Here is a 19,255-nt window from a genome sequence, read left to right on the forward strand (position 1 = left end):
ATCTCATAGAGTTGTTATAAAGTTTATACAAGTAGCATTATTAGAAGAGTGCCTGGCACATTGCAGATACTATATTGATATTAACTATTGTACTTATTATGCTATTATTGGTGTTATTGACCCTGGCTGGTTTGGCTCAGTGGATTGAGTGTCGGCCTGCGAGCTAAGTGTCGCTGGTTCGATCTTCCAGTCAGGGCACATCAGAGAAGGAAAACTCTGACTCCAAAAAACCTCCGCTGCCTTGCGGCTTACCTCTTCAAGGGAAAGGCTAAGGGAGTAAACCCCGACAGAAAATCCGGAGCCGGAGTCCCTAAGGCAGTTTGACGTTGTAGTCAACACCGGCAACTCCTGCGGCGCACCTGAAGCCAAGCTGTATTGACTCTGTCTTTCCCTTGGACCCTTCAGCTGCGAAGAGAGGGGGGGTCTGCTGCATGGGCAACAGCAGACCCTCCATATCACCCTGCCCAGGCTCTGTAGCTTCAGCTTCACTGGAGAGGACACTCCAGCGTCATCGCAAGATGTCGATTCAACACGGGAGGAGACACTGTCACTCCCGAGTCGGACTGCACAGCCATTCTCGGCGGTGCAGATAGACTCTTAAGAAGCTACACCATCGTCTCTCGAGACGGATGGCTGCCGACGATACCTGAAAACATGTTAGGAAGTACACACTTATATGTGCACTTATAATCTGTAAACTTGAAAGAATTTTCAATGGATAATTTAAAACATGCTGCTTTCAACTCCAGTCCTACTCCCAAGTATACTTCAGATATAAGTAGCATTTTCTGACCTCATTGTGTAGAGGAGGGTTCCATTGTCCACCAGTCTGAGCAACTTGTTAGGAGTGGTCATGTTATGGGCCACTGATTTCTTGCCATTGTGAAAGAAGGTGTCAGGGGTCCAGATTTTACTAGCCAGAAGATTGTTCAGTGGAAGGATCTTCATGGGTCCATCAAATTTGAGTCTTTCATCATGCCATGTCTGTCGAAAAAATACATCAATGGTGTACTCCTAGGGACAAAATAGAAAAAGATCAATGTTTGAATAGAGTTCTAGTAAAGATCTACAGTATCCTTAGCAAATACTAATTACCTTGCAATATTTACTCTGATGCAGAGATGCAGGAGCCTATTAACAGTAGTGGTAGGTGAATACAACAAATGATTATTATTGAAAAATGGACACCAGTAAGAACAGAGATAATACATCTGACAAGATTTTGCTTAGGAAGGTCACTGCTAACACTGTCCTGCACATCATAAAACCTAACCACAAGACCTTACCTTATAAAAAGGCAAGAGATCCCTTCTCTATGCAGTGGAATCTCTAGAAAGAACAAATTCCTTACCTTGTCTGTTCTACTAAATGATCCCAATATGAACATGAAAAGCCAATAAAACAATCACTATAAATCCAAAACCTTAAATTTTAAAAGGTATTTTATTTGACCCTCAGAAAAAGAATGTTTGATGAATTAATATTTTCTTGTTTTTTCTTTATTTTTTGGTTTTTCAATTACAGTTGTCCCATTTTTCCCCCATTGCTCCCCGCCACCCAGCCCACCCCTTCTCCCGCAATCATATCCCTCTCCATTGTCCATGTCCATGAGTCATTTATACACATTCCTTGACTAGACCTTCCCCTTACTTATCCCCTTCTCCCCTCCCGCCTCCCCCCTATTGACTGCTACTATTCTCTTTGTTCTATTTAGTTCTTTGGCTTGTTCTTTAGTTTCCTGTACTAGGTGATATCATATGGTATTTTTATTTCTTTGTCAGGCTTATTTCACTAAGCATAATTGTCTCTAGTTCCATCCATGTTGTCACAAATGGCAGGAGTTCTTTATTTCTCTCTGCAGCATAGTATTCCATTGTGTAGATGTACCACTGTTTTTTTTTTTTTATACCTTTTTTTTTTCTTTTACTTTCTGGTTTTTCAATTACAGTTGTCCCATTTTTCCCCCATTGCTTCCCGCCACCCAGCCCATCCCTTCTCCCACAATCATATGACCCCCTTGTCCATGTCCATGAGTCATTCATACATGTTCCTTGACTACACCCTTCCCTTACTTATCCCCCTTCTCTCCCTCACCCTCCTCCCTACTGACAACTATTCTAGTCTTTGCCTATTTAGTTCGTTTGTGTTGCTCTTTAGTTTCCTGTATTAGATGATATCATATGGAATTTTGTATTCTTTGCCTGGCTTATTTCACTAAGCATAATTCTTTATAATTCCATCCATGTTGTCGCAAATGGCAGGAGTTCCTTCTTTCTTTCTGCTACATAGTATTCCATTGTGTAAATGTACCACGGTTTTTTGATCAACTCATCTACAGATGGCCACTTAGGCTGTTTCCAGAACTTAGCTATTGTAAACAGTGCTGCTATGAACATAGGGATGCATAAGTTCTTTTGAATTAGGATTTTTCGGGTATAGTTCTAGCACTGGAATCGCTGGTTCAAAAGGCAGTTCCACATTTAGTTTTTTGAGGTAATTCCATACTGTTTTCCATAGTGGCTGCACCAGTCTGCATTCCCACCAACAGTGCAGTACTGTTCTTGTTTCTCCACATCCTCGCCCGCACTTGTTGCTTGTTGATTTGTTGATGACGGCCATTATGACTGGTGTAAAATGGTATCACATTGTGGTTTTTATTTGCATCTCTCTGATGGCTAATGAAGTTGAGCATTTTTTCATGTGGATATGGACCTTCTGTATGTCCTCTTCAGAGAAGTGTTTGTTCATGTCCTTTGCCCATTTTTTAATTGGGTTATTTGTTTTCTTGACGTTGAGTCGTAGAAGCTCTTTATATATTTTGGAGATCAGTCCTCTATCTGTGATATAATTGGCAAATATGTTTTCCCATATGGTTCGTTTCCTTTTCATCTTGCTGATATTTTCTTTTGCTGAGCAGAAACTCTTTAGTTTGATGTAGTCCCATTTGTTTATTTTTTCCTTTATTTCTCTTGCCTTACGAGATGTATCAGTGAAGATATTGTTACATGAGATATCTAAAATTATCCTGCCTATGTTTTCCTCTAGGACTTTCATGGTGTCATGACTTATATTTAAGTCCTTGATCAATCTTGAGTTTATTCTCGTGTGTGGTATAAGTTGATGGTCTAGTTTCATTTTATTTTGGAAGTCTGTCCAGTTCTCCCACAACAATTTGTTAAAGAGGCTCTTCTCATTCCATTTTATGTTCCTTTCTCTTTTATCAAATATTATTTGACCATAGAGGCCTGAGTTTATTTCTGGACTCTCTGTTCTGTTCCACTGCTCTATATGTCTGTTCTTATGCCAGTGCCAGACTGCTTTGATCATAGTGGCTTTGTAGTATTGTTTCATATCTGGTGTTGTGATTCCTCCTTTTGTGTTCTTCTGTCTCAAGATTTCTTTTGCTATTCGGGGTCTTTTTTGGGTCCATATGAATTTTTGGAGTATTTGTTCTAGGTCAGTGAAATATATCATTGGTATTTTAATAGGGATTGCATTGAATCTGTAAATTGCTTTGGGTAGTATGGCCATTTTGATGATTTTGATTCTTTCCATCCAAGAACATGGTATTTGCTTCCATTTATTTGTATCTTCCTTAATTTCTTTCTTCAATGTTACATAATTTTCAGACTACAGGTCTTTTATCTCTTTGGTTAAGTTTGATCCTAGGTACTTTATTTTTCTTGTTGCTATAGCAAACAGTATTTTCTTTTTCGTCTCTGTCTCTGATATTTTATTTTTGGTGCACAGAAATGCCTTAGATTTCTGTATATTTATTTTGGACCCTTCTATTTTGCCAAATTCACTTATTATATACAGTAGTCTTTTAGTGGAGTTTATAGGATTTTCTAGGTATACTATCATGTCGTCTCCATATAATGATAGCTTTACTTCTTCTTTCCCAATTTGGATGCCTTTTATTTCTTTTTCTTGTCTGATTACTGTGGCTAGGACTTACAACGCGATGTTGAATAGGAGTGGAGAGAGTGGACAGCCTTGTCTAGTTCCAGAATTCAGGGGGAATACTTTTAGTTTTTGTCCATTGAGTATGATGTTGGCTTCAGGCTTCTCATATATAGCCCTAATTATGTTAAGGTATGCTCCCTCTTTTCTCATTTCGCTGAGTGTTTTCATCATAAATGGGTGCTGTACTTTATCAAATGCTTTTTCTGCATCTATTGATATGATCATGTGATTTTTGAATATCATTTTGTTTAGGTGATGTATACTATTTATTGATTTGTGAATATTAAATCATCCTTGCATCCTTGGAATGAATCCCACTTGATCGTGGTGTATGATCCCTTTGATGTATTGCTGGATCCTGTTCGCCAATATTATATTGAGGATTTTAGCATCTATGTTCATCAGTGATATTGGCCTATAGTTTTCTTTCTTTGTTGTGTCTTGACCTGGTTTTGGGATTAGGGTAATACTGGCTTCATAGAAAGTGTTTGGGATTTTCCCTCTTCTTGGTTTTTTTTTTTTTTTTTTTTTTTTGGAATAGTTTGATGAGAGTAGGAGTTAGTTCTTCCCTAAATGTTTTGTAAAATTCTCCTGTGAAGCCATCCTGTCCAGGGCTTTCGTGTGCAGGGAGATTTTTGATTACTGTTTCAATTTCCTTCTTTGTTATTGGTCTCTTGAGACTCTACTTCTTCTTGATTCCGTTTTGGAAGGTTATATGTTTCTAGAAATTTGTCCATTTCTTCTAGGTTGTCAAATTTCTTGCCATACAGTTTTTTGTAGTAATTTCTTACAATCGTTTGTATTTCTTTGGTATCAGTCGTGATTTCTCCTCTTTCATTTCTGATTTTGTTTATTTGGGTGTTCTCTCTTTTTTTCTTGATGAGCCTGGCTAGAGGCTTGACAATTTTTTCGAAGAACCAGCTCCTAGAATTTGTTGATCTTTTGGATTGTTTGTTTTGTCTCCATGTCATTTAATTCTGCTCTGATCTTGATGATTTTCTTCCTTCTACTTGCCCTAGGCTTTGTTTGTTGTTGTTGTTCTAGTTCTTGTAGCTTTAGGATTAGATTTTTTATTTGAGATTCTTCTATCCTTTTCAGATATGCCTGTATTGCTATGAACTTCCCTTTTAGGACTGCTTTTGCTGTGTCCCTTAGATTTTGGGCTGTTGTGTGTTCATTGTCATTAGTTTCTAGAAATTTCTTGATTTCTTTTTTGATGTCATTGTTAACCCATTCATTATTCAATAGCATGTTATTCACTCTCTGTGTGTTTCGGTGTCTTTGATTTTTTTCTCTGATGTTGATTTTTAGGTTCAAGGCATTGTGGTCTGAAAAGATGCTTGATATGATTTCAGTTTTCTTGAATTTGTTGGGGCTTGTTTTGTGTCCTATCATGTAGTCTATGTTTGAAAATGTCCCACGTGCATTTGAAAAAAAATGTAATTTTGCTTCTTTGGGGCAAAAAGTTTTATATATATCAATTAAGTCCATGTGGTTTAGTGTGTTGTTCAATGACTGTATATCCTTGGTGTTTCTTTGCTTTGATAATCTGTCTGTTGTTGATAATGCAGTGTTGAAGTGCCTACTATGGCTATGTTGTTGTTAATATTCTTCTTGTAGTCTTCTAGTATTTTCTTTATGTATTTGGGTGTTCCTATGTTGGGTGCATATATGTTTATCAGTGTTATATCTTCTTTTTTATTTTTTATTTATTTTTATTTTTGAAATGTGTTTTATTGATTATAGTGTTACATTGTTCCAATTTTCCTTCACTCTGCTCCCCTCCATCTGGTGGCCCCCTTCCCTCCCCTTGTCCCCCCCTATTAGTCCATGTCCATTGGTTGTGCATATAGTTCTTCTAAACCTCTCTCTGTCTATTCCATTCCCTCCTACGATGTTTCTTAATTCCTATACCATCTCCCTCCCTCTCCCCCTTCCCACTACCTGCTGACCTGTCCCCAATATGCTCCCCATACTTATAGTTCTTTTTCCACTCTCATTGCCTATTTAGTTTGCCTTTGTTTCAATTCCCTAGCTTCTGTTGTTGTTTCTTGTGATACAGTTTTCATTTTAGTGTTCATAGTTTTGATCCTCCTTTTTCTAAACCAGTCCTTTTAACAACTCATATAACAGTGGTTTGGGTCTAATGAACTCTTTCAGTTTTGTTTTGTCCTGGAAACACTTTCTCTGCCCTTCTATTCTGAATGACAGCTTCGCTGGATAGACTATTCGTGGTTGTATGTTTTTGCTTTTCATTACTTTGAATATTTCTTGCCAGTCCCTTCTTGCCTGCAGGGTCTCCCTTGAGAAGTCAGCTGATAGTCTAATTGGGACCCCTTTGTACATGATTCTTTTCTTCTCTCTTGCTGCTTTTAAGATTCTCTCTTTATCTTTAACATTTGACAATTTGATTATAATGTGTCTTGGAGTGGTTCTCCCTGGGCCCAGTTGTTTTGGAACTTTCTGTGTTTCCTGGACCTGTAAGTCTATTTCCTTCCCCAAGTTTGGGAAGTTCTACTTTATTATATTTTCACTTAAGTTTTCAATTTCTAGTTCTTCTTCTTCGCCCTCTGGCAATCCGATAATCCATATGTTCGTTCTCTTATAGCTGTCCCAGAGGTTTCTGATCCTCTCATTTTCCTTGCTTCCCGTTTCCTCTCTCTGCACTGGTTGACTGTTTGTTCCTTCTCTATGTTCTGGTTTATTGATTTAAACTCTGGATTTTATTTCCTCACCATTTGTCTCGTATGAGGTTTTGTTCCTTTCAGTATGAGTGTTTTTCAATTCTTTCTCATCTTTTTCCAGATCTTTTGTGAATTCTGTAAGGCACCTGATAACAATGGCCCTGAACTGAGCCTCTGACAGGTTTCTTATTTGTTCATCTGTCAGGTTCTTCATCTGTTGCCTGGTGAGCTGCGCCACTGGGATTTCTATAGTTTTCTGCCTCATTTTGACAGATGCGTTTTCTTTTCTTGGGCCGGCTATAGGTGGCAGTGCCTGTGTACTCGTCACAACCCAGCGACCGGTGGCGATCCGCAACCATTTTCGCCACGCTGTGGCCCTTTGTGGTCACTACCCAGGAACCGGTGGCGGAGCAGTAACCTTTTTCTCTGCGCTGTGGCGCTTTGTCGTCACTGCTCAGTGACCAGTGGCAATCCGCAACCTATTTCACAGCGCTGTGGCACTTTGTGTGGGGGCGGGGAACCAAGATGGATTCCTGCAGTTATTCTGCTAGGAGACCGAGATCCGTCCTCCCTCCTTCTGGGCCTCCCTGTTCGGGGCAATGTGGTGGCTGCTTTTCCCAGTGTTGGGGTCACAAGCTGCCCAGGTTCGACTGCAGCTGGGATTGCTCTCCCTGCCATTGTCCCTGGTGCTACCGCAAACAGCACTGCCCCCTTTCGCTCTTCTTACCTGCCCAAAAGGCACCGCTGGTTTATAATTTCATACGTTGGGCTTCCGTGTAGATTTATTAGCTGGAATTTCTAGTTACCTTTTGTGTTGAAGTAGTTGTATTCCTCTCTAGTTGTAGAGGGAGACCGAGCGTGTCCGTCTAAGCCTCCATCTTGGCCGGAAGTTCCAGTGTTATATCTTCTTGATGGATTGTTCCTTTAAGTATTATAAAATGTCCTTCTTTGTCTCTTTTTATTGCCCTTGCTTTGAAATCTGTCTTGTCTGATATGGGGACTGCTACCCCAACTTTTTTTTCAGATCCGTTTTCTTGGAATATTTTTTTATATCCCTTTACTTTCAGTCTGTGAAAATCTTTTGTTTTGAGGTGTGTTTCTTGTAGAAAGCAAATATGTTGGTCCTGTTTTCTTATCCATTCCTTTACCATATGTCTTTTAATTGGAGCATTTAATCCATTTACATTTAAGGTTTTATTGACATGTATTTATTCATTTCCCTTTTTACCTCTGTTTCACTTCTCTGTCATTTTTTTTTCTTCATTTCTCTTAGAATATTCCCTTTAGCATCTCTTGCAATGCTGGTTTGATGGAGATGTATTCTTTTAGTCTTCCTTTGTCTGAGAAACTCCTTTTTTCACCTTCCATTTTGAATGAGAGCCTTGATTGAAATGTTTTTGACCATTCCCTTCTGGTTTGCAGTGTTTCTGCAGAGAAATCGGTCGATAGCCTTATCGGAGCTCCCTTGTATGTTATTTGCTGTTTTTTTCCTGCCTCTTTTAGGATTCTCTCTTTGTCTTGGAATGTTGCCATTTTAATTATGATGTGCTTTGAAGTGTGTTTTTGGGTGTTCCTCTTCATTGGAATTCTCTGTGCTTCCTGAACTTGTATAACTTTTTCTCTCTTCAGGTTGGGAAAATTTTCTGTCAGTATTTCTCCTATCAGTTTTTCTATTCCTTGCTCTTCTGATCCCTCTTTAATTCCAATGATTCTGATATTGTATTTTCTTATGCTATCCTGTAATTCCCTTTCTTCTCCTTTGTACTTTTTCAATCTTTTTTCATTTTGCTGTATTGTCTGGGAATTTTTCTCTACATTATCTTCTAACTCACTAATCCGATCCTCTGCTTCACGTAGTCTGCTTTTGACTGATTCTACTGTGTTTTTCAGTTCAGAAGTTGAATTCCTCATTTCTTCCTGGTTCTTTTTAATAGTTTCTATATCTTTTTTTATGCTGGTGTAGTTCTCTGCAAGTTCCCTGTAATTTTCTTGGAGCTGTTGGTAACTTCCTTGGAGGTTGCCATAGTTGTTTTTAAGGTTGTCGAGTATATTGAGCTTTCTCACCACCATTGTTTTTAATTCTGTGTCTCACATTTGGGCTATGCCTATTCCATCTACCTCTCTTTCTGGGGATTCCTCTTTTCACTGAGAGATTGTTTCTGCATCTTACCATGTTGAATTCTTCTTGTTTATGTTTGTTTTTTGTGTTTGTCTGCTTTGACTTCCCACCTTTGTGGTATGAGATTCTTTATTGGAGATCTGGTGTTTCAGTGGTTCAGTCTCTTTTATCTCCTGAGCCTGATGTTTTTGGGGTACCCTTTATGTCATTTGTTTATGCTGTCTGGTTATATTTCAGATGCTCTTTGGTAGGATCTTCCTTCTGGCTAGTTGATTGAAAGTTGCTCTATCTACTTTGTCTTGAGTTCTTTTGTGGAGATTCTGTTAAAAACATAAACACACGGCCAAGCAGGAGACCCGCACCCTCAAAATTATCCCCCACCCTCTATGCCGCTATCGTCAGCCAATGAGCCAGTATTAAAATAAATGTAGAGAGATTAGAGCTTTTATACTATAGGAAGAATAGATAAGAGTTGTTTTTAGGGAGGAAAAATATGATTTTTGAGAGAGGGGATGATAGATTAATAATAGTTGAGACTATGCACGACAGTAGGTAATATTTACATTGTATGTTAATAACAATAGAAGAAAAAAGAGGAAAATGCAGAATATAGTAAGAAAGTGGGGTTGTACAGTATTGGATTAATATAGTAGTTATATTCTATTCATTTAGAGTGAAAGGGAGGCTAAATTAAACACACAAACAAATAAACGACAATTAAAGAGAAAGGATGAGAATGAGAGATTGTATAAAACAGATTAGAGATATAGTTTTAGTTGTTTTTGTTTGTTTTTTCTTCTTTCTCCTTCCCTCCTTTTAAGCAAGAAAAAAAAAAAGGAATGTTTTTACTCAGTTCAGACTTTGTTTGTCGTCTTCTTTTTCTCTGTCCACAGCTTGTCTAATGAGGCGGGTCTGAGGTTCCTGTTCTTTGCAGCAGCGGTGTGCACCCACAGTGGCCAGCATGGCGCGTTCCTTTGGCGCCTGTTGAAGCTAGCTGAGGTGCCATTGTACGCACGCCCGTACACGCGCAAGGCGGCCCGAGAGCCCGCCTCAGGCCTGCCGAGCCGCGTTCCAGGGGTTGGTCTCTCGCCTCTTAGGGTAGGGCCCCAGACACTTGGGCACAGTGGAAGTGAGAGATTGGTGCCATTTGAAGCTGGCCGAGGTGCTCCTGTGCTCGCGCAACTGTGCGAGCACAAGGCGGCCCAAGAGCCCACCTCAGGCCTGCTGAGCCACGCTCCGGGAGTTGGTCTATCACCTCTTATGGCAGGGTCCCGGACACATGTGCACAGTGGAAGTGAGTGTTTGTTAGTCACTTCCACCTGCACATGCTTGGGTGGGTACAAGCAGAGTCTGAGTAAGTGGTCTGTGCTCTGGCCTGGCGCCCACTGGAGCTGACCAGGGGTGTCTCTGCACGGTCTTCTGCCTGTCCCGTGGGCCCTCCATGCGCCCGCTGGGGCACTGATCCCACGTCAGTTGGGGCGTATCCGAGGGGCACCCCGACCCGTGGCACCACGCACTTGGGCCAGTGAATGAGGGCACTTCCTTATGCGCACCCTAGAGACCCAAGGGGAGGGTTGGGGAGTGGACGAGCATGCCTCTGTGCCTGCGCTCTTCAAGATTGTCCTACCACCCCCAAACTTTTCACCCCTCTCTGCAGTCCACAAGAGAACAATAAAAAGAAAATTACATTCTAACTTTCACAGCAGTACGCTGTCTCCTGTCCTTCAGTGCCAATGCCACCTGGTCGAGTTCTGTCTCTGCCAGCGGGCAGATATCCGCTCTCCTCCCAACTCCTCTCTGGGGAAGCCTGTGGTCGCCAAAAAGCCTTTGTGTACTTCCAGCTGCAGCTTGGGCAGCAACCCCCATCAGGGATCCTGTCTAGTTCCTTTTTCCTCCCCTATCTTCACTAAACAGGTTGTTCCCAGATAGTTTTTCTCTAATCCAGCAGTGCCAAGGCTCGACTCCTGCCAGTGTCCAGCTGCTCACCGAGATGTTCTGTCTGCAATTAGTCCAAATTATAGACGGGTCTCGGGATCCTGAAAGCGCAGCCTCCCCTCACTCCTCCGCCATCTTCTCTTCTCCATCTTTTTTTTTTTTAATATGTTTTATTGATTATGGTGTTATAGTTGTCCCAATTTCTTTTCCCTCTTCTCCCCTCCCTCCAGTTGTCCCCCCGTTTCAGTCCATGCCTATTGGTTGTTCATATAGTTCTTCTCAACCTCTTCCTGTCTATTCCATTCCCTCCTACTATGCTTCTTAATCCCTGCATCATCTCCCTCTTTTCCCCCTTCCCTCTCTCCGCTGACCTCCCCACAATATGTTCCCCATAGTTATAATTCTTTTTACACTCTTATTGCCTACTTAGGTTGCCTTTGTTTTGATTTCCTAGCTTCTGTTGTTGGTTGTTGTGATACAGTTTTCATTTCAATGTTCATAGTTTTGATCCTCTTTCTTCTAAACAAGTCCCTTTAACATCTCATATAAGTGATTTGGATCTAATGAACTCCTTCAGTTTTACTTTGTCCTGAAAGCGCTCTCTCTGCCCTTCTATTCTGAGTGACAGCTTGGCTAGGTAGGGTATTCGTGGCTATAGGTTTTGGATTTTCATTACTTTGAATATTTTTTTGCCAGTCCCTTCTTGCCTGCAGAATCTCCTTTGAGAAATCAGCTGATAGCCTAATTGAGACCCCTTTGTACATAATCCTTTTCTTCTCTCCTGCTGCTTTTAAGATTCTCTCTTTATCTTTAATTTTTGACATTTTGATTATCATGTGTCTTATAGTGGTTCTCCCTGAGTCCAGTTTTTCTGGAACTCTGTGCTTCCCGAAACTGTAAGTCTATTTCCTTGCCAAAGTTAGGGAAGTTCTGCTTCATTATTTTTTCACATAATTTTTCAATTTCTAGTTCTTCTTCTTCACCTTCTGGCAACCCTATAATTTTAATGTTTGTTTGCTTATAGCTGTCCCAGAGGTTTCTGAGCCTCTCCTCATATTCCTCACTTTTTGTTTCCTCTTTCTGCACTGGTTGACTCTTTGTTCCTTCCCTATGTTCCGATTTGTTTATTTGATGTCTGGTTTTTGTTTCCTCAGCACTTGTCTCGTATGTGTATTCATTCATTTCAGCAGGACTAGCCTTCATCCCTTCCCTGTCTTGTTCAATATCTTTTGTTAACTCTGTAAGCTGCCTTATGACTATAGCTGTGAACTAAGCCTCAGAAAGATTTTCTATTTGTTCATCAGTTAATTCCCATATTTGCTTTTTGGTTAGCTGCATGATTGGTAGTTCAATCATTATTCCTGCCATCCTGACCATTTTCATTTATCTTTCCTTCTTGGGCAGGGCTATCACACCTCCTACACTATCGGGTGCAGAGCCCTGAGCACTAATCACAACCCGGCGACTCTTCTCTCCACACTGTGGTGCTTTTTGTGGGTGCGAGGGCCTGAGATGTATTTCTTCCATTACTCTTCCCTGCAAGACTGGGAGCCTTTTCCTCTGTCCCCACACCCTCTGGGCCTCACAGTCCGAGGTAATGGGGGTCTGCCTTCTTCAGAGTTAGAACCGCAAGCTCATGGGTCTCGACTACAGCCGGGAGTGCTCCACTGGCATTTCTCGCAGTCCCGCCACTGTTGACACTGCTGCCACCGACAGCACAGCTTGACCTCTCCACCCTGGTTTCGCCCCTGCTATCCGTCCGGATGAGTACCCCTTGTTTATAACTGTAGGGAACTAAAAAGTTCCTCAGCTGAAGTCTTACTAACTGGCATCCTAAAGTTCTGCTTGGCATGGCCTCACCATCCCATAATAGTTGTTTACTCCTTACTAGGGCAACGACCCTCTTTCTGTTCCTGGGATTGTTGTCCTGCGGTTTAACTCATATCTACCAGATAACGCCCAAGCTGCAGCTGCGTTCCCACCGAATGAAAAATTCCTCCTCTCCTGAGCTATAAGAATACTGTTTTGACTAAGAATAAATGAGACTTGATCAGAGCACTGTCTTGTCTCCATTCTTTGTGCCTCTTGTCCCTTTCTCATCCTCACTCCCCCTCTAGGGTCCTCGTTGCTCGACCTGCGGGACGGGTCAAGTGGCGCCCAACGTGGGGCCTGAGAACGGGGGACTCAGTGAAGGACGCCGTTCGAGGAGCCGGCCAAGTAGAGAAGAGGAAAAGGCTACGCGGGAACCTGCCGCGTTGACCTCACCTCGGTAAGTGAACGGCGATCATGGGTCAAGAAATGAGCCGACATGAGCTTTTTGTTGAACAGCTCGGAAAGGCATTAAAGGCACGAGGAGTAAAGGTTAAAGTAAAACAGTTGCTGAAATATTTTGATTATATCAAACACTTATGTCCCTGGTTTCCCACTGAAGGGAACATTGATCCACGACGGTGGAAAAGAGTAGGAGATGCTTTAAAAGACTTTTATGATACATTTGGTCCAGAGAAGGTTCCTGTAACTGCCTTCTGTTATTGGAATCTAATAGATGAACTCCTTTCTCAAAGGCATAGTGATCCTGTAGTAGCTAATGTAGTAGAAAAAGGTCAAAATATCTTAGAGACAGAGCATAAGGAGGAAAGTAGAAAAAATAAGGGAAATGACAGCCGAGAGGAGGATGATTTAATATCTCTTGAGAGTGACGGTGAGGACAAGGTAGTCAAACTGAAAGGAAAACAGAACAGTCCAAAGAGTAAGCTGTCAAAGGGTCAGACTACTGAAGGGGGAGCTGCGGCACCTAAAGAAGTGTTGGTAAAATCAAAAAAGAAGTTATATCCAGACCTATCAGAATATACTGCAAATAATTCTGATGAGGAAGAGGTTGATTGGGATAGCTTGGCGGAAGAGGCAGCCAGATACAATAACCTTGGCTGTCCGCCTCTGAAAACAAGGCCACTGCCCTATACCTCACCCTCTGCTCCCCCTTCTGCGTACCCTGTCCTTGATCCTCGAAAAGAACTGAGGGATAAAATTGAACATTTAAAAGAACAAATAAAATTAGAGAAGGAACATCAGGAATTAATAAGACAATTAGAGGGGCTAAAAATAGGAAACCAGAAAAAAGAAGTTGAGCCTTCTCTGGAGGGCCCTCCGAGCCAGAGGCCCCCAGTCAGAGGAGCAGCCCCTAAAATACCCCAAAATACCCCAATACTAGGCTTAGAAGAAATGGAAGCATTTCCGGTATCAGAAACAGTAGATGCCCAGGGACAGGCCTGGCAACACCACACTGGATTTGATTTCAAAGTCATAAAAGAATTGAAAACAGCAGTAGCTCAATACGGAGCCACGGCTCCTTACACTATGGCCATCTTAGAATCGGTCACAGATCAGTGGCTCACTCCAAGTGATTGGCAAACTTTGGCTCGAGCGACCCTAGCTGGAGGAGACTATCTCCTCTGGAAATCAGAATATGTAGAAATCTGTAAGGATACTGCTAGGCGCAATATACAAGCAAATAATGGGTGGAATTTTGATATGTTAATTGGAGAAGGCAACTATGCAATTAGTGACAATCAAATGCAATATGATCCAGGACTTTTTGCTCAAATTCAGTCAGCAGGTACAAGAGCATGGAGGAGGCTCCCCACTAAGGGTGATATGAGCTCCTCTCTCACTAACATTAAACTAGGACCAGATGAGCCTTTTGCAAATTTTGTCCATAGACTCATTACTGCAGCTGGTAGAATTTTTGGCAGCGCCGATGCAGGCACAGATTTTGTCAAGCAATTGGCCTTCGAAAATGCAAATGCTGCCTGCCAGGCAGCTATTAGGCCATACAAAAAGAAAACTGATTTAAGCGGCTATATAAGCTTGTGCTCTGACATCGGAGCGGCCTACCAACAAGGCCTACCTCGCATATGATGTAACTGATACAGGGGTTTCTAAACCGAGGTGGTATTGTGTAAATAAGCCTCCTGTCATACCCGCTACCAATGACAAACCAGGAGCATGTCCCAAGGAATGCACCACCATCTATAATCAGATGCATTCTACCTGTTATAAGTCAGTACAGGAATGTACCTCCTCTAATGTCATTTATTTTACTGCCATACTGCAAAAAGTGCAAAATGGTATTGACCAAGGAGATTGGGGGTCTAACCCTTCACCAATTGGGTCTACTAAGTATCTGCAGGCCTCTTGCCAAGGCACTGTTGGAAAGCCAGTATGCTGGCATAAGAAGGCCCCTGTACATATTTCTGATGGTGGTGGTCCTCAAGATAGAATAAGAGAAATCTCAGTACAAAAACAAATAGAACACCTCATAACAAACCTGCATCCAAAAATCAATTACCACCCTCTGGCGTTACCTAAACCACGGGGTATAGATCTAGATACCCAGACCACTGACATCTTGACGGCCACCCACAGAGCCCTTATCATCTCCAACCCCCAACTAGCAGCAGAATGCTGGCTATGTATGACTTTAGGCACACCTATGCCCTTAGCCATTCCTGCTAATATCGCCTCCTTTAATAAGTCTCATCAAAATTGTAGCCCCAGCTTGCCCTTTAGAGTACAGCCCATGTATTTTCCTGCTTCCCTCTGCCTCCAAGGTAAGTCTCAAAATAATAGCTTTGATATTCATGTTGGATTTGTTGAATTTGCTAATTGTAGTAGCATAGTGAACCATGGCAGCTCCCTCTGCCCAGGCAAAGGGCAGGTGTTTGTTTGTGGAGGAAATTTAGCATTTTCATCCTTGCCCAACAATTGGACAGGAATATGCGTCCTAGCTACCTTATTGCCAGACATAGATATAATTTCCGGAGATGACCCTGTTCCCATTCCCAGTTTTGACTACATTGCAGGTCGCCACAAAAGAGCAGTATCATTCATCCCCCTACTAGTAGGGTTAGGCGTTTCAGGAGCGTTAGCTACAGGGACAACAGGGTTAGGAATTGCAGTTCACTCCTACACAAAGCTCTCTAATCAGCTAATCGATGATGTTCAAGCTTTGTCCAGCACCATTAATGACATCCAAGATCAGTTAGACTCCCTAGCTGAAGTAGTTCTCCAAAATAGGAGGGGACTAGACCTGCTAACAGCAGAACAGGGAGGAATATGCTTGGCTTTGCAGGAACGTTGCTGCTTCTATGCCAACAAATCGGGCATCGTCCGAGACAAAATAAAGAAGCTGTAGGAAGACCTAGTGAAAAGAAGAAGAGAACTCTTCGAAAATCCCCTGTGGAGCGGACTTAATGGGGCCCTTCCCTATCTCCTCCCACTTTTAGGACCTCTCTTAGGGCTACTCCTGCTGCTATCCTTAGGACCTTTCATTTTCAATAAGGTGATGGCCTTTATCAAGCAACAAATAGATGCCATAAAAATGCAGCCAATACAGGTCCATTATCATAAATTAGAACAAGCTGAGACTGCAACTTACCATGATGCTCATACACGTAACTAATGCCTCGGTGAGCTGGACTGGACAGTCAATGACGGGCAACTGGAGACCACACGCCTTGCCAGCCGCCGCCTAAGACAGGTATCTGGCCAAAAAGAAGCTGCCTTAGATAACCAATGACGGGTAAGGTAAGGCTGGCTCCGTGTGGTGATCTCCTGACCTAAGACAGGCGCAGTCCCCGCGAGGCTCTCAGCTTACATAAAATAAAAAAGGGGGACCTGTAGGGAACTAAAAAGTTCCTCAGCTGAAGTCTTACTAACTGGCATCCTAAAGTTCTGCTTGGCATGGCCTCACCATCCCATAATAGTTGTTTACTCCTTACTAGGGCAACGACCCTCTTTCTGTTCCTGGGATTGTTGTCCTGCGGTTTAACTCATATCTACCAGATAACGCCCAAGCTGCAGCTGCGTTCCCACCGAATGAAAAATTCCTCCTCTCCTGAGCTATAAGAATACTGTTTTGACTAAGAATAAATGAGACTTGATCAGAGCACTGTCTTGTCTCCATTCTTTGTGCCTCTTGTCCCTTTCTCATCCTCACTCCCCCTCTAGGGTCCTCGTTGCTCGACCTGTGGGACGGGTCATATAACATTATACGTTGGACTGCCATGTAGTTTTATTTCCTGGAACTTCTGTTTATTTCTGGTTTTGCAGTAGTTGTAGTCCTTCGTAGTTGTGGAGGGAGACAAAGCGTGTCAGTCTAAGCCTCCATCTTGTCCGGAAGTCCTGAAACTATCTTGAGAGCAGAAGAAAAGATGAGGATATGAAAGGGAATGGCCCCATTTCTACCAGCAGCAGGCTGGCTAAGATTACAGCACAGCTCTTGGAGCTTCCCCTTGACAGGAGGGAAGCACAGACCCTGGACTGGACTGGGCTCTCAAGCATGGAGCAGCACCAGCACTGGGATCAGCTACCCATGTAACACCCAGTGGTGAAAGGCGATGGAGTTTTTGTCTAACAAGGATAGAGCCTGCTGGAGACAAAATCACTTTTTTTCTGTGGGGTTAAAGCACCGGTTTTTTGTTCACAGCCACACTCCTTGGGCTCAGGAGAAGTAAATTTTGTATGCACTGGTGTCACAGGAGAGTCGGGAGTGGGAGGGGTTGGAGAGAGACATAGGGGAATGGTTTTTAGGTTCTCCATGACAGGACATGCGTTCATACCACAGCAGCCATTTTTTTTTTTTTTTTTTTTTTGGAGAAGAGTAAGCCTCTCCAGGGGAAAAGCAATTACCTTACCCTGTGAGAAAAGTGCTCCCCCCACCCTCTGGAATCCTGCTTGCCACATCCTCTGGATTCCCACTTGTCTCACCTTCTGAAATCCTGCTCACCCCACCCTGCATTATTTTCATCTTAACCCCTGCTGAGGAGACAGCAACATACAAAGACTGAGGGTGTGTTAGAGACTGGCTTCAGGGCATGACCATATCATATACTTTCCTGGGAACCAGACTGGCACTTTCCCCTCATGGGAGAGCCACAGAAGAAATATCCTCCAGGTTTCTGGAAGACCAAAATTTGGGCTCTGGAGGCCACAACCACTCTTCTACTAGGGGCTTTGCCCTGCTGAGTTCAGGGAAACAATCCAAGACATACTCAGATGTGTGATGTGGGCATTGGGGAACACATCCACCATCTTCCCTGAAGTCTGAATGGCACCTCTTATGGGAGGTCCAGGAGACCTATCCTTATTCCACCGGAAGCTTTCTCAGAAACAGTCAGTCAGTGGCTAGAACAAGACTAAGAGCAGGCCAGCAGGTAGAGGCAGGTGGAGGTGCGTCCTGCAGTGCCTCTGTTCATTTTCTGACCCATCTCTTGGCCCTGTGCTGATAAAAGCCAGTCTTGCAGTGCAGGGAGGCCTATCCCAGGTGCTGCCCAGCCCAAAGGAGACAGCCACAAACAGTGGATCACTTGTAGCTTTTAACAGGCTGATGTAGGCTGGATGTGGACAACACCTGACATTGGCTTACAGCAGCTTCAGAAAACATAGAGCTGTATCCAAGCAAACACTAAACTCTGCTGACATAAATTACACTTCATTCTTTTTCAAAAAGGATTTTATATTTTAAGATTTTATTTGTTTGGTTTTAGGGATGGGGATAAAGGGAGAGAGAAATAGCAATGTGTGAGAGATATATGGATTGGTTGCCTCTCACATGCCCTCAACTGGGTACCTGGCCTGCAACCCAGGCACATGCACTGACTGGGCTGACATTCAATCCACTGAGCTACAGCAGCCAGGGCACTTCATTCTTTTTCATTATTTTAATTATTTTTTTTCATAGCTTTTTTATTATTTTTCTTCAATGTTTTATTTGTTCCTTTTATGTATCTTTTATTTCATATCCCTCATTTTACTCTTCCTTTTTTTTTACTCCATTTGTTCCTTCTTCTTTCCTTTTTAAAAAATTTTAAAGACTTTCACTTTCTTTGTTCCTTTTTGGTAATCTCTTTCTATTTTTTATTCTTATTGTTTCTCTCCCTTATCTCCTCTAATAATAATTTTTCTTTCATTTGGTCCCCTTGTATTCTTTTTTCTTCCTATTCTATTTCTTTTATTATTCCTTGCTATTGTGGTGTTGATTTTCCTGTTGTTGGGGATCTTTTGTGTGTGTGTGCTTGTTTTGGTTATGTTTTGTTTTGTTTTATTTTATTCTGTCGGCACCTGTACAATAGTGTAGATGATGTGAAGGGGGTTGAGCCACTCTGATAAGCCAGCCAGAGGGGAGATTCCACTAATGAACATGCCTACAACAATCAAGACCCAAATACAACATAAGAGCCCACATAATCCACACAAAGGACATTCATAGAGAATCTACCTCAGGAGATCAAGGAAACTGCACCATTGGCTCCCACAGGACTTCTACCACAGAAGATCAAATGACAGAGACAAAAACAACAAAAAGAGTCAGCTAAAATGGGGGTACCTAGAAACAACCACCCACAAATAGAAAGGAGGAATCCATAGAAAAAAGAGCTGAATGAAATTGAGACAAGCAATATTCATAGAGTTCAAAGTAATGGTTACAAAGATAATCCAAGAACTTAGTGAAAACTATAAGAAACTTAGTGGGAACTACAACAGCCTGAAA

The 19,255-nt window shown here is 42.2% G+C and overlaps 1 protein-coding gene across 1 annotated transcript in view; it reads right to left on the reverse strand.

Moving 5' to 3' along the window:
• Window positions 1-19,255, reverse strand: part of GABRA3 (gamma-aminobutyric acid type A receptor subunit alpha3) — a 548,803-nt gene that overhangs the window by 204,176 nt on the left and 325,372 nt on the right. The window contains exon 5 of the mRNA XM_090264708.1: window positions 794-1,014. Within this exon, the coding sequence (XP_090120834.1) occupies window positions 794-1,014 (221 nt within the window). The remainder of the gene's footprint in view (window positions 1-793; window positions 1,015-19,255) is intronic.

Source organism: Furipterus horrens, unplaced genomic scaffold (genome assembly GCF_987537825.1).
Source record: "Furipterus horrens unplaced genomic scaffold, mFurHor1.1.pri manual_scaffold_17, whole genome shotgun sequence".
NCBI lineage: Eukaryota > Metazoa > Chordata > Mammalia > Chiroptera > Furipteridae > Furipterus > Furipterus horrens.